The sequence below is a fragment of the Triticum dicoccoides genome, chromosome 6B (genome assembly GCF_002162155.2).
Source record: "Triticum dicoccoides isolate Atlit2015 ecotype Zavitan chromosome 6B, WEW_v2.0, whole genome shotgun sequence".
Classification (NCBI taxonomy): Eukaryota; Viridiplantae; Streptophyta; class Magnoliopsida; order Poales; family Poaceae; genus Triticum; species Triticum dicoccoides.
Window position 1 is genome coordinate 392,950,102 of NC_041391.1, and position 14,082 is coordinate 392,964,183.

General features: G+C 45.6%; 1 protein-coding gene across 1 annotated transcript; it reads left to right on the top strand.

The window, feature by feature from the left end:
• Positions 1 to 482: 482 nt before the first annotated feature.
• On the top strand, positions 483 to 11,493 carry LOC119325279. The gene is made up of 5 exons (XM_037599024.1): positions 483 to 650; positions 740 to 913; positions 9,441 to 10,614; positions 10,696 to 11,054; positions 11,147 to 11,493. Exons 1-5 carry the CDS (start codon positions 636 to 638, stop codon positions 11,174 to 11,176), a joined length of 1,752 nt encoding a protein of 583 aa, XP_037454921.1. The 5' UTR covers positions 483 to 635; the 3' UTR covers positions 11,177 to 11,493.
• Positions 11,494 to 14,082: the final 2,589 nt, after the last annotated feature.

Sequence of the window (14,082 nt, forward strand, 5' to 3'; positions counted from 1 at the left end):
AAAAGCAGAGCTCGAGGAGGAAAAAAGCAGGAGCGCCTCGTCATGGCGGTCCTGGCTTGTGGCAACATGCAATGATGGTCAGGGTGTCCAGCAGAACCGCTGCAAATCGGTACCCACTTGCTACGAGCGTTGGTGAGGGAGAGAAGGTGAAGTCGGGCATGCAGAAAACGTTTTTGAGGAGAAAAATCGAGAGGGTAAGGCTAGGAAGAGATTGGTGTGTGCCGGAAAAACGCGTGGCACAAAAGACGCATGGGTGTGGGATCTTGCCTAGATCAGACAGCGCGCGTGCAATCGGCGTGAGCGCCAAGCTGGTCGGCTGATCAAGATCTTTTTCCTCCGTTCTCCCTTTGTAAAGTAATATAAGACGTTTTACATCACTATAGAATGCAATATAGCCAAAGCTGAGGGACCTCTCCGCCAGCCTAGAACATTAGGGAAGTTGAGCCTCCGCCTCCGCCCCCAAAACTCAAGGGGCGCAAAAAATGGAACCGAGCCCCCCAACGGACGGCAGCAGCCAGTAGCGAAAACCAGTAGAGCGGCCGCGGCCGCGCCCACCTTCGCTCCACCCCATCCCATTTCCCCTCCTCTATTCCAACCGCCTTCCTTCCACCTCAGCTTTCCTTCGGCTCAAAAAAATGGCGGACTCGCAGGTGAATTTCCACTTCCAAAACCGAAACCTCCCGCCGCCGGCGCCATCGCAGTCTGCTTCGCGCTGACGGGGTGGTCTTTGTGTGCGCAGGTGGAGGAGCTGCGGAAGGCGTACGCGGCAATCATGCTGAACATGGCCAAGGAGTCGGCGGCGCGGGTGCTGGCGGCGGAGCGGAGCGTGGCGTTGCTGACCGGGGGGATTGCGGCGGCCAAGGAGGATGGCGTCGCGGCTCTCGTCCGGCTGAAGAACATCATGAAGGACAGGGTACGATTGTCCCCCCGTTTGAATCGCTTGCTTTGATTTACTTTGGTTGGATGGATGATTGGGTCGGTGGTTGCGTTCGAGTTGAGTTGTTTTTGCCGATGTGTGAGCGTACGGGAAGTTTGGAGTTCTGGTGTTTGAGAGTATGCGCCTTTTAGGGCAGGTTTTGGGAACCGTTTGCTTAGGTTGTCCTTCGAAATTCTTCTGGTTTCTGTTCGCGAGATGTTGACGGCGCAAATCCCAAACCAAGTTTCTCCGATGTGCCTGCCGTTTGGAGCTTGTTTGAGAGGGTATGTTCTCGCCTTGTTAAGAGATTAGGAAAGCTGGAGCCTGGCGCGATTTCGTGCTTATACTTCATCCACTCTTGATGGAATTTAGACATTTGAAAGGGGATTTTCTCTATCTGATTGGATTGCCGCGGGCTTCCAGACATGGGAAGGTTCTCTTGCTCTTCAGACAATCGGCAGGTTGCTCGAGTAGGACATGGGCATTAAGAAACCTTGTGATTTAGTTTCTCCAAATCAGTTTGAAAAATATGCAGTGTGTTCTGTCATTGCTCGCTCATCCTTCAGTCCTTCTGCAGTTAGCTTTAGAATTTTTTGCTCTTACTGAATATGGTCGCTGGGTAGCAGTCAAGGTGTTGGTTTAACTGATTAGCATGTACACAACGCCCAAGTCTCAGGGGCATACATCTCATACTGTTGATGTTGCTGGAGGTCCAGTGATGTGCTTATATAATTATTAGACATTCCTGCTTTCTGATGGAGGTCTACTACTGTCAGAAGAACCTTTATAATGAAATTACGAAGTACTCCCTCGGTTCCTAAATATTTGTCTTTCTAGAGATTTCAACAAGTGACTACATATGGAGCAAAATGAGTGAATCTACACTCTAAAATATGTCTATATACATCTGTATATGGTAGTCCATTTGAAATATCTAAAAAGGCAGATATTTAGGAACGGAGGGAGTAGGTTCGTTCATATTGTACCACTATTCTGTGTCTTGACTGGTGAACTGTATTTTGTCTTGAGCATACACTTTCCGTCGTTGTATTATTTTAGTTGTTGTATAATTTATTCATAATGTAGCATCTAGCCTGCAATGGCGATTTTGTGCGCAACCAATGTTTCATACATAATGAAAAGATTGCTGCTCAACTGCTCCCTTTGGTACATCCGCCTTGGGATGGCCCTTCCTTTGCCAAGTTTCTCCTGGCACTGGGTCTACACCGGTAACAGTGCATCACACTAGCAATGCGTCTCAGCTGCTTATGCCACCTTCAGTTCATTGGTGCCATTCTGACCTTCTGATTGTGAAAGTTCATAGTAACAGTAATATTACTATCATGCTATGTAAAACCCAAATGAATTTTGATTGTTATAATTCAGATAACAATTGGAAAATTGTCCACTCACTAAAGTTCGATGTGATAAGCTAATTATCCTGTTGTGACATATTTTTGTTACGATGGTTTTGGAAATCCAAAAAAATTCATACTTTACTGTTGCAATTCTTTTGTGATATGAGGCAAATTTGGCAATTTGTAAACTCATAAATCGGATGGCATATTGATGATATGCCGTATAGACTACAATATTACCGATCTGCTTTACCAGTCCTTGTACTTGTTCACGTAGTAATTTTGTGATCTGTTCAGATTGTTGTGCTGAAACCATGAAAGGGATGAAGAAGTTAATTTCTTATAGCAATTTACTTTAACTGTTTGAAAAGCTGAAGTATTTTACATGCGGTGGCACTTCAATGTTGGTGAATATAGTTCCCTAAATCCCGTCCCATTTTTTTTCAAGTGATCTTGTAGATTGAATTTCATTTTTTATGATCATTGCCTGGTAGCGTAGAACCTTTGGAAAGGTGCCATCTTGTTCTAGGCAAATGCAACCATGGTTGTAAAAGGCATTCTTGAATTTAGGCTTGCAACTTGAAGGCCACGACAACTAATCCTGATCTTCTACCCAAACCATTGATAACTCTGAGTCACTGCTAAGAAGCAATGAGCGCACAAGTATCTATTCATTGTCACGTTTAAGAATAGAAGACAAACGTGGTTCATACTATGCGATGGCGGAAACGTCTTGCCCTATCCTGGGCGACGTGCTGCGTGTTATATAGCAGGGGCGCAATAACCCTGAGGCGCATACAAGTTGGTTGAGAAGATAAGAGAATCGGGATACAACTTGGGAAGAAAGAAAGGCAAGAGATAGACTAAGTTACAACCGAACATAGATACGTATCCTAGCCAAACTACCTCCTGAACAACCTGAAGATCCTCCTCTGTCACGTGCATGTGTAGGTGCAATGCGCCATGTATGTTTAACACCCCCCCTTAATCACAACTTCATCAAGTTGAGATTATGCTTAAAATTTTCAAAGCTTCTCACTGGCAAAGCCTTTGTAAATCCATCTGCAAGCTGATCTTTGGAGTGAATAAAGCGAATATCAAGTTGCTTTTGAGCAACTCTCTCACGAACAAAATGAAAATCTATTTCAATGTGTTTTGTCCTTGCATGAAAAACTGGATTGGCAGACAGATAAGTTGCACCAAGATTATCACACCACAGACATGGAGCTGGTGTGTTCTTTATGCCCAGTTCCTTTAGCATGGACTGAACCCAAATAATTTCAGTTGTAGCATTTGTAGCATTTGCCAGTGCTTTATACTCTGCCTCTGTGCTGGATCTAGAAACAGTGGCCTGTTTTCGAGCACACCATGAGATTAGATTTGGTCCAAAAAAGATTGCAAAACCACCAGTGGATCGTCTGTCATCCAGGCATCCTGCCCAATCTGAGTCAGAAAAGGCACTAACAAGATTTGAAGATGACTTGCTGAAATCTAGACCAATGTTCATAGTCCCTTTGACATATCTCACTATGCGTTTTGCAGCAGTAAAATGAACATTAGTAGGTGCATGAAGAAACTGACACACTTTGTTGACAGCAAAAGATATATCAGGTCTAGTCAAAGTGAGATACTGAAGTGCTCCTACCAAGCTCCTGTACTTTGTGCTATCTTCTGAACTCAAGGGATTACCTTCTGTGAGAGACAACTTTTCCGAGCTAGATAATGGAGTAGGTGTTGGCTTACAACCTTGCAGACCAGCCTTTTTTACCAAATCAGCTGCATATTTTAGATGAAACCCACTTGCATGTTTCTTCACCTCAATTCCAAGATAATAGTGCAAATCACCAAGATCCTTTAGAGCAAAATCTGCACTTAGATCTTTCAACAGTCCTGTGATTGCTTCATTTGATGAGCTTGTCACAATGATATCATCAACATATATCAAAACAAATATGCATGTGTTGGACTTGTTGTAGATGAACAAAGAAGTGTCAGATTTTGATGGAATAAAGCCAAGTGCTTGCATTTTATGACAGAGACGAGAGTACCATGCTCTCGGTGCTTGCTTCAACCCATAAAGTGCCTTGTCAAGTTTACACACATAAGAGGGAGAATTTTTGCTTTCAAACCCAGGAGGTTGCTTCATGTACACTTCCTTTTCTAGAACACCGTGAAGAAACCCGTTCTGTACGTCTAACTGTCTGAGACTCCAGCCCCTAGAAACAGCAATAGACAAAACAAGACGGATGGTTGCAGCTTTAACAACTGGACTAAAAGTATCCTCATAGTCAATACCATACCGTTGTTTAAAACCTTTTACAACGAGCCTAGCCTTGTAACGGTCAATTGTTCCATCAGATTTTCTCTTGATCCTGAATACCCACTTGCAATCAATTAAATTTTTACCTTGCTGTGGAGGAACTAGATGCCACGTCTTGTTTTTCTTTAGAGCAATGTACTCTTCATTCATTGCTTTCTTCCACTTGTCATCACCAAGTGCTTCTTCTAGAGTATGAGGTTCACCTGGTTCACCTGTGGAACAAACCATGCCATACTTCGTTACATGTTTGTAATTAATAGGTTGTATTACTCCCTTTTGTAACCGTGTACGCCGAGGAGAAGTGCCCAGATTTTCTGCCACAGACGATCCCGCAGGCTGAACAGGAGCTTCTGCAGGAGTCAATCCCGAGGACGATCCGCGCGCAGCAGCAGCAGATTCTGTCCCGCACGGATTTTCTGTGGCAATGTGTAGCGGCTGCTCGCGGGCAGAATCCGCAGAAGATCCCGCCGCAGCAGCAGGCTCATTATTGCCACATGATGGCGAATCAGCCTCGGGTCTGCCGCCGGTCGGGCGCACGCGCGGGTCAGCGCTGGATCCCGCGCCAGCTTCGGGCTCCACACTTGTCGGGCGGACCGGGTGGCGCCGCTTGTAGTACGCCGGCTGGCTGGTGAAGCGTGCACCGCCCGCGCCAACCCCAGGCTGACAGGTGGCGGATGGCGATTGGTGCGGAGGTGAGGACGCACCGCAGCCCGTGGGAAGTGGCCGCGTGGGATGCGCCTGGCTCGAGGCGGGCGTGCGCGCTGCTGGCGCCCCTGGCGCGTCTGCCGTCCCCGATCCCGAGGCAGATCTGATACGCTGCAGGTGAACGGATCCCGAGGGGGATTTGTCCCCAGATTCTGGACACATGAAATATGGTGCTGGTGCAGGATTTTCTTCACCATTTTCTTCACTGATTTCGTCATTTTCCTTGCTGTTTTCACCTGTAACACCACAAGGCTCACGCATATCATCAGTAAGAGAGTTAGTCAGTAGTTGATCATCACTATTGTTTCCCCCTTGATCAACACCGGAGAGATGAGGAGGCAAAAGAAGAATCTCTTGGCGAAGAAGAGCACCGGCGTTGGGGTGAAGATCAGCAAAAGGAAATTTTGTTTCATCAAAAACAACGTCGCGTGAGATATACACACGGCCAGTGGCAACATCAAGGCACTTGACACCTTTATGTAGGGTGCTACAGCCTAGGAAAACACACTGTTTGGAGCGAAACATGAGTTTGCGATTGTTGTATGGGCGAAGATTGGGCCAACAGGCACACCCAAACACACGAAGAGATTTGTAGTCAGGTTTGACATGTAGAAGTCGTTCTAGTGGTGTTTCATTGTTAATGACACGACTAGGAAGCATATTTATGATATGAACTGCTGTGAGGAAAGCCTCATCCCAGAACTTGAGGGGCATAGATGCGCCAGCTAGGAGAGCTAGCTAAACCAACCTCGACTATGTGTCTATGCTTGCGTTCAGCAGAGCCGTTCTGTTGGTGAGCGTGAGGACATGACACATGATGTGAGATGCCAAGGTTTTGGAAGAAGGAATTTAATTTTTCATATTCCCCTCCCCAGTCCGACTGGACAGCAATGATCTTACTGTCGAATTTTCGTTCAACAAGAGCTTGAAAGTTTTGAAAAACTTGAAAAACGTCGGATCTTTTCTTGAGAAGATAAATCCAAGAAAATTTACTGTAGTCATCTATGAAGCTCACATAATAAGTGTGTCTACCAACAGAGCTAGGAGCAGGGCCCTAAACATCAGAGAAGATTAATTGCAAGGGTTTGGTTATGGGATACGGCAATTGATGACTTTTTGCACGTTGACAAGAATCACAAATAGTTTCAAGATTACGCTCACCAACAAATGGGAGTTTATTTTTCCTAAGCAGTTTTTCAACTAAAGAGAAAGCAGCATGTCCTAATCTATCGTGCCACCGTGTTGACGAGAGTTTGGCAGCACCATAGGCTTGTTTATTGAATCTTCTATGCTCCGGAATCAACGGGTAGAGCCCTCGAACGCATCTACCTCGATAGAGCACTTTCTTCGTTGCCTGATCCTTGATCAAGAAAAAATAAGGATGAAACTCAAGAAAGACATGGTTGTCAATGGCAATGCGATGAACAGAGAGAAGATTCTTGTCAGCACTAGGAACTAGCAAAATTTTCTTTAGATGAATTTTACGGCGAGGGGTACTAAAAAGTGAATGCCAACATGACTAATCCTCATACCTTCGCCGTTGGCAGTGTAGATTTGATCCTTGCCCCGGTATTTTTCTTTCATGGTGACCTTCTCGAGTTCGTTGGTGATGTGGTTTGTGGCCCCACTATCAACGTACCAATTCGTGCCAATGCCGTAGGAACCGTCCGCAGCCGCAGCAACCTTGTCCTCGTCTTGGGAGGAGTCGTCATCGTCATCGTAGCGGTACCAGCAGTCCTTGGCTGTGTGCCCAACTTTGCCACAAATCTGACAGCGGGGCGCATCAGGACGGGACCGGCTGGAGCCGTCGCCGCGGCGAGGCTTGGAGTTGGAGCGGGTGTTGCGAGGGTTGGAGGAGCCGCTGGCGTTGCTGTTTCCTCCTGACCGCCCCTTGTTGCGGGGAGATCCACGCGAGCGAGGGCCGCCACCACGACCACGCGATGCGGCGTTGGCCGAAGACTTGAAGCCACCAGAGGAGCCGTGGAACTGGGCCATGCGCTGGTCAAAATTGCTCAGCATGGCGTAGAGCTTGTCGAGGGTGACGGGCGTGACGCGGGCGTCGAGGGCGGAGACGAGCGGCTGGTAGTCGACGTCGAGGCCGTGGAGGATATACGAGATTAACTCGTCGTCCTGGATGGGTTTTTCGGCGGCGGCGAGTTCATCCGCGAGGCCGCGCAGGGAGGCGAAGTAGGAGGCAACTGATTGATTGCCTTTCTGCGCGTTGATGAGCGCAGTCCTGATGTTGTTGACGCAGCTGAGGGACTGGGACGAGTACATGCCCGCCAAGGCCACCCAGAGTTCGCGCGCCGTGGTGATCGCGGTGACCGCGACCAGCACCTCCTTGGAGAGGGTACTCAGCAGATAGCCGAGTACCTGTTGGTCCTCCCGGACCCATAGAGGGTGGAGAGGGTTGGGTGCAGAAGACTCCTTGCCGTCCTTGTCCTTGGTGACATGGAGTCTGGCCGGTTCCGGCGCGGTGCCGTCGACGTAGCCGAAGACACCGGCGCCCCGCAGGTGGGGTGTGACCTGCGTGCGCCATAGCACGTAGTTCGTGCGGTTGAGCTTCTCGGTGACCTGGCCATTGAGGCTAGGTGGAGCAGCGCCGGAGGATGAAGACATGTCTATGCACTGGATGTAGTCGGGAGGCTAGATTGGAAGAGGAAGGGCTCTGATTACCATGTGCGATGGCGGAAACGTCTTGCCCTATCCTGGGCGACGTGCTGCGTGTTATATAGCAGGGGCGCAATAACCCTGAGGCGCGTACAAGTTGGTTGAGAAGATAAGAGAATCGGGATACAACTTGGGAAGAAAGAAAGGCAAGAGATAGACTAAGTTACAACCGAACATAGATACGTGTCCTAGCCAAACTACCTCCTGAACAACCTGAAGATCCTCCTCTGTCACGTGCACGTGTAGGTGCAATGCGCCATGTATGTTTAACACATACTATTTCTGCAATCCCCCTTTTACAAATCAACCTAGCTTATGTCTCCCTACTCTTATTTTCCTAGTACTAGTTGGTGATTTTAGTCTGTCTACCATCTCCGCGGTCTTGTTTTTTGTAATGTGTATAATTTTTGTATTTTATTATGCTATTTGTTTGTTACCTTTTCTTATTTCTTCTCAAGTTCTATTTAATTGTTTTGACTATTGTAGTTGAATGAAGATTGAGATGCCACATGCTTGCACTTTTTCATTACTCCGGGAGGAATATATGGACATTCAGCTAGTACTCGTAAACAAAAATGAATGCTTTCCCTCTTTAATAAATTTTCATTTCATAGAAACCCAAACCTCTTGCCTAGGGTACATATATAACACATGTCGATTGGCCAAACCAACCCTGCCAGAGTTACAATTTACAAGTGTCTAGGGTTGATGACTGATTGTGATCTTCACCTATGAATCCTTATTGACAGTTGCATGGGCTTGCTGATGGTTGCAGTATCCATTGATGTATGCCTGTGCGGTATTTCTGTCGAATCACTATGTGGCAATGCCAATCACGTGGGAGGATGTTATATTCACATGTTAAGGCCATCGTGCTTGTTCTACTATCTATTGCCAGGATGATATCCTGAATTCCTCCACTGATCTTCTCCAATCATTGATGGGGTTCTATAAATAATAACATTAAGTTATTCGAGTTATGTTGTAGTTATATTCCATTCATATTGTATGTCAATAATTACTCTTCCATCAGCATAGTGAGTAAATCGCTCAGACAGATGGAGAATACTATCTTACATGTGTTGCACTGCCTAGCTTCAGCTCATCGAACGAATCTCCTATATTTTCTAGTGTTCCCTATAAAAATAACACAAGGAAGGTGAGCCAGCTCCCCAACATCCACGGTTGATCCGACCAGACAAGGGCTGCATGCATGCCACATTTTATAGAATCAAGTCTTAATGATACTGACAAGTTGAATAGAATGATTTGCACCAGTCAATTGGATTGATACGCCATGAGCTGTTGATGCTGGTTTTTGTTTAAAGAATGTTTGCAACTGCACCAATACTTGTCCAGTTAATTTAGCTTTCATTTGCTCGAATATGATTACATTTTTAACTAGCTGTAGCCTTTCTAATTGTCTCAGTTTTAAGTTATGCATGTTTGAAACTTTTTTACATGTTCACAGATGAAGCAGGTGGAATTGCAATCTTTGATACATGTTAGAAAGATCAGTGAACTTCAGGAGCAATTACATGACGCTCGAAATACTGTGGCATCCCTTCAAGTTGAGCTGCAGAGAGCAAATACCGAATTGGAGGAGACACGGAAAACTTTAGCAGAGGAAAGAATGAATATCCTTCCAACCTGTGATAAGATTGGTTCAAATAAAAGCAAGATCTCTCGTTCTAAGGTGCATCTCCAAAATAGAAGTTTGTCATCAAAGGACAAAAATTCCGTTTGCCACGTTTCCAGTGACGCCAAGGAAAATGGAGCTGTTGTAAACATGGAAAACCTGTATCATCGTGGTTCTGGTATGCCATCATTTATAGCAAGAAATAAGAAATGTGAGTTGTATCGTAATGGGTGTACACAGCGCATTCGCGCTCTTAAACAGCGGGGTCCTGCTGCAGACTCCTCTAAACAAAGCAGCAAGGAGGCTAGTGCGTCGAATAACCATTCAAAGACTGGAAAGAGCGATAGTGTTAGGAGCACTAGACAGACGAGATCCACCATCGAACAGATACTTCAAACAAAGTTTGTGGCGAACTGCAAGCGCAAGAGAGGTCAACGGAGCAGGCCTGGTTATAAGCATGATAGTTCTGATGTGCATGTTAAAACAGAAGATAAATCATCTGGCACCTCTGATGAAAACGGGTGTTTGCTGCTTCTTCAGGCACTCGAACATGATCTTTCACCTCCAAATTTGTTTTCCAGACATAGTGGTGAGGGGTTAACTGATTTGAAGGACGATTTGTTGATTGGTGGGAAGGTTGCTGACTTCAATTCTTGCATGGCCTCCCCTGGCCCAATAGATGCATATGCAATCAGCAACATGCGAGCGACAAGGAGAAAAAGATCTAAGATGGTTAGGGTTTTTGAAGCTGTTTGTTCTGAGTCCAAAAGTGTTCCAGGTAACAATCTGCTAAGATCAACCGATGAGGATACCATTTTTGAGAATGGGCAGAGCTCTGAAAGGATAGATGATCACTCTGATACATCTGCCATAAATAATGCTTCCGTTTTAAGTGATATGACTAAAAATCTGATTCATTCTATTGGTGCCAATAATGATCAATTTCAGTCTGGGGACAGCTCCCCACTAGTATTTCAGTCAACCAAAAGTCAAGTTGATGGTGAAGGTACCTATTAGAAACCTTGTGTGTTTACATGAAATACCTTTTTTATGTACATTGAACTCTAACTAGCCTAAAATTATGCAGGTGAATTACGAGCAAAGCACCCTGACTGCAGAACACCGGAGAATAATTCAGCAAAAAAGAAAGAAGTTAAAGTGGATGAAAGTTGCAATTTAACTTCAGACAGAGCTGATCATTTAATCATCAGCTCCTTGGATAAAGAACAAAGCACGAAAGCAGCATCCGGTGTTTCCGTGCAACCTGAAGGCGTGAGATGTATCAAATACACATTCAATCGCAGGAAACGGAAGAATGTGTCTTTGAACAGCAGCAGTCTGGTTAGTCTAGCTGACAAACAAGAGTCTCAGGCAAAGCCTGAGACACAAAATCACTTGGTTGAATCACCTAAAGGCGACAACCAACTAGCCCATGTTGCCCAACAGGTCTGTTATTTTAATTTCCGTGTGCTGCACGTCCACTTACAATTTTGCATTATACGTAACCAAGTGTTTGACAAATTAATCTTGTTTTGCAGCTCATTTTGTTGTCAGAGCTGAAGTGGTAAGAATTTTGCAATGCATAAACCTGAAAGGCCGGATGGGTTCAGTGCAATGATGGTTAAGAGATATGCTTCAATAAGTGATGCAATAGATTCTTCAAGGGACGAGAAACTACATCTGGTGGCAAGCAGAAGCAGCAGCAGCAGCAGAGCGATCAAGAAATCTAGATCGTAGTTTAGCATGCAACAAAGAGTGACTTAACATATACCTCAGCCAGTTGTTATTTTAGAAGAATGTACAAATTAGGTAATGTATTTGGAACTGTTATTTAGTAGATGTTGAATTGAAATTATTGGTTTATAAGCAGGTGATTATTTTTGAATCGGAAAGACTAACGCCCACATGTGTGGCACTTCTCCAACCCCCCCACACGCCTGGATCGCCGTCGATTCAAACTGGATGAATCTTGGCGTGATGAGGCAGTTTAGTTTTTGGTTGCCACGTAGGACAAGGGCGTTGTGCGGTGTCTTCGTCAGTTCGCCCGCACACCGTTTCTCCCTCGGCCGTCACCCGTTGCGAGTCGGGGCGTGCGGTGGAACTGCCGTCACGCGTGGCGCGCGGCTTCTGTCGCCGTCTCCCTCGATTGGCCATTTCTCCCTCAATGCTTCTGCGGTTTCTCCATCACATTCATTTCTCCCCAACCAACCTTCCACAGGCAGTTTCGCTCGATTGAAGGAGAAGACGAGAGGAGGAGGCGGCGGCGGCGGAAGAGTCGACGGCATTCGCGGCTGTTGCTGGTGTTCGCCGGACCGGAGCGTCGTCGCCGGAGCAGCCGCAGTGAGAAGGTAAGGCTGTCGAAGCTTCTGTACTGTCCCCTTTCCTCCCTGGTCTCATTTCTCTCGAGCCCTCCCGAGATTTAGGCGGATTCGCGGCTGCTCCGGCATCCCCGTCGGCGGGGGAGTCGCACGTGTGCTATTTTAGGGCGGCATTGCGCAGCCCCGTCGCCGTCGCGGTGGTAGTCAAGCCGATGAGGCTCGCCCGGTTGGCAATTAGATTCCTGCAATTACATGCGTGAGCGATTCCGTTTCTAATTGTTAGTTGTGATTTGTCTTGAAGGCTACGATCTTCACTGTTTTAGGGCGATGTTGCTGTTGAATTGAGGGGTATGATAGTTGTGCATGAACCCTAGATCTAGTTAGGTGCATTCAATGTGTAGGATCATGGCAGTCATGGCAATTTCAACACACTTGTTTTTATCCACAACTATCCTCATTGATGGCAACTATTTTTCTGAATCAACTATGTCAGTTGCCATGTCCTGTGTAGGATAATGGCAGTTTATGAGATCCAAACTCAAGGAGTGATAGTTGTGTTTCTGAATCAACTATCCTTCTAAGTGGCAACTAATTCTGTAAATCAACTATGACAGTTGCCATGTCATATGTAGAGTAATGGCAGTTTTGTATGTACCATGTACTCACTTCGTTGCCATACTGTTTTGTGATAGCACAATATATTTGACTGCAGTACATGGCAACTCATTTTTTTTCACCAGGCCAATGTGTGAGTTGCCACATTACATGTTGTGGACTGGCACACTCTGCTATTCATGATTTTCTCATCCACACTCTTCACTCTATATATATTCAGAACAGAGCAAATCAGAGTTAGTGGCGGAGGCAGGGGGTGCTGGCAGGGGCCTTGGCCTCCCCTATGCTCTCATAAATACACATATTTGTACTCCTAATCCTCTATTTGTCAGACAAAATTAGCTATGTTTAGGAGATTTGGCACCCTCTAACATTATATAACATGTTTTGGCCCCCTCTATATTCAGTTTCTGGCTCCGCACTGAGCAAAGTATATATTCAGAGTTCTCAAAGCAGAGTATGTATTCATCTAATCTCTTGTCTTCTCTTGTCATATACTGTTGGTAGCCAACAAAGACATTAATTCCGACGGTATTGGTTGTGTATATCCGAACAACTGAATCAATCAATCAATCAATCAATCAGTGCCTTAGTTGCCACATCTTTTTGTTATGTTAACATGGCAACTTGAACCTAGTAGATGTGGCCTGTGCTTTTATTAAGTCAATGTGTTAGTTGCCACACTGATTGTTGGACAATGGTAGTTGGGTGCTCCAATGTACTGCCTTAGTTGCCATATTGTTTATTTTACCAACATGGCAACTGCATTCTTAAGAAGCAAACACATATCCAGTTGCCATGTTTTTGCACATGCTTTTCCATTGGTTATTTTTTTGCCTTTTTGTGCATGTTCAACACATGGTAATTACATCCTTTCACATGCTAAAACTTTGGGGTAAATATGGCAGTTTTCATTTTTGTTATTGATGATATCCAGTGATTCGTTACTTCGTGTATCACTTTCTGCATCTGTCGGATGTGTTTTAATTTCACACTAATGTGTTTTTGCTCTTACCGTAGTAGATATGGCTCGTGGTGACCATCAATATGATGATGATGACTTCATGGAGCCACCGCCACAGAATCGTGGGGATGAGGTCACTCTCCCCCTATGTTTTAATTGATACCGAGTTTTCATTCTTCTGTCAGAACTAATTTTTACTACATTGAAACATGGCAACAAATGATCCTTTTTGTGTTATGTAGAAGAAGAAGCGTCAGCGCAATAGGGCTTTGCAAGAATGACTGACTATACTGACAGAGGGATTTACTGATGAGCAGAAGGCAGCTGGCGGTGAGATGGGTATGCAGGCTCTGGTGAAGGTTCGGTGCACGAACCTAGTAAACCCTGTATGCGACTGGCTCGATGAAATATGTGAGCCTGCGTCTAGGGAATTCGTGATTCCGGGATGTGGAAGATTGCCTTTGAATGAGGAATCTGTGTTCTGCACTTTGGGTGTCCCCCGTGGAGAAATCAAAGTCCCTTATGAGGTGAACAATAAGATTGAGGAAGCTTTGTTCGCCCGTTTGTTTCCTGGAAT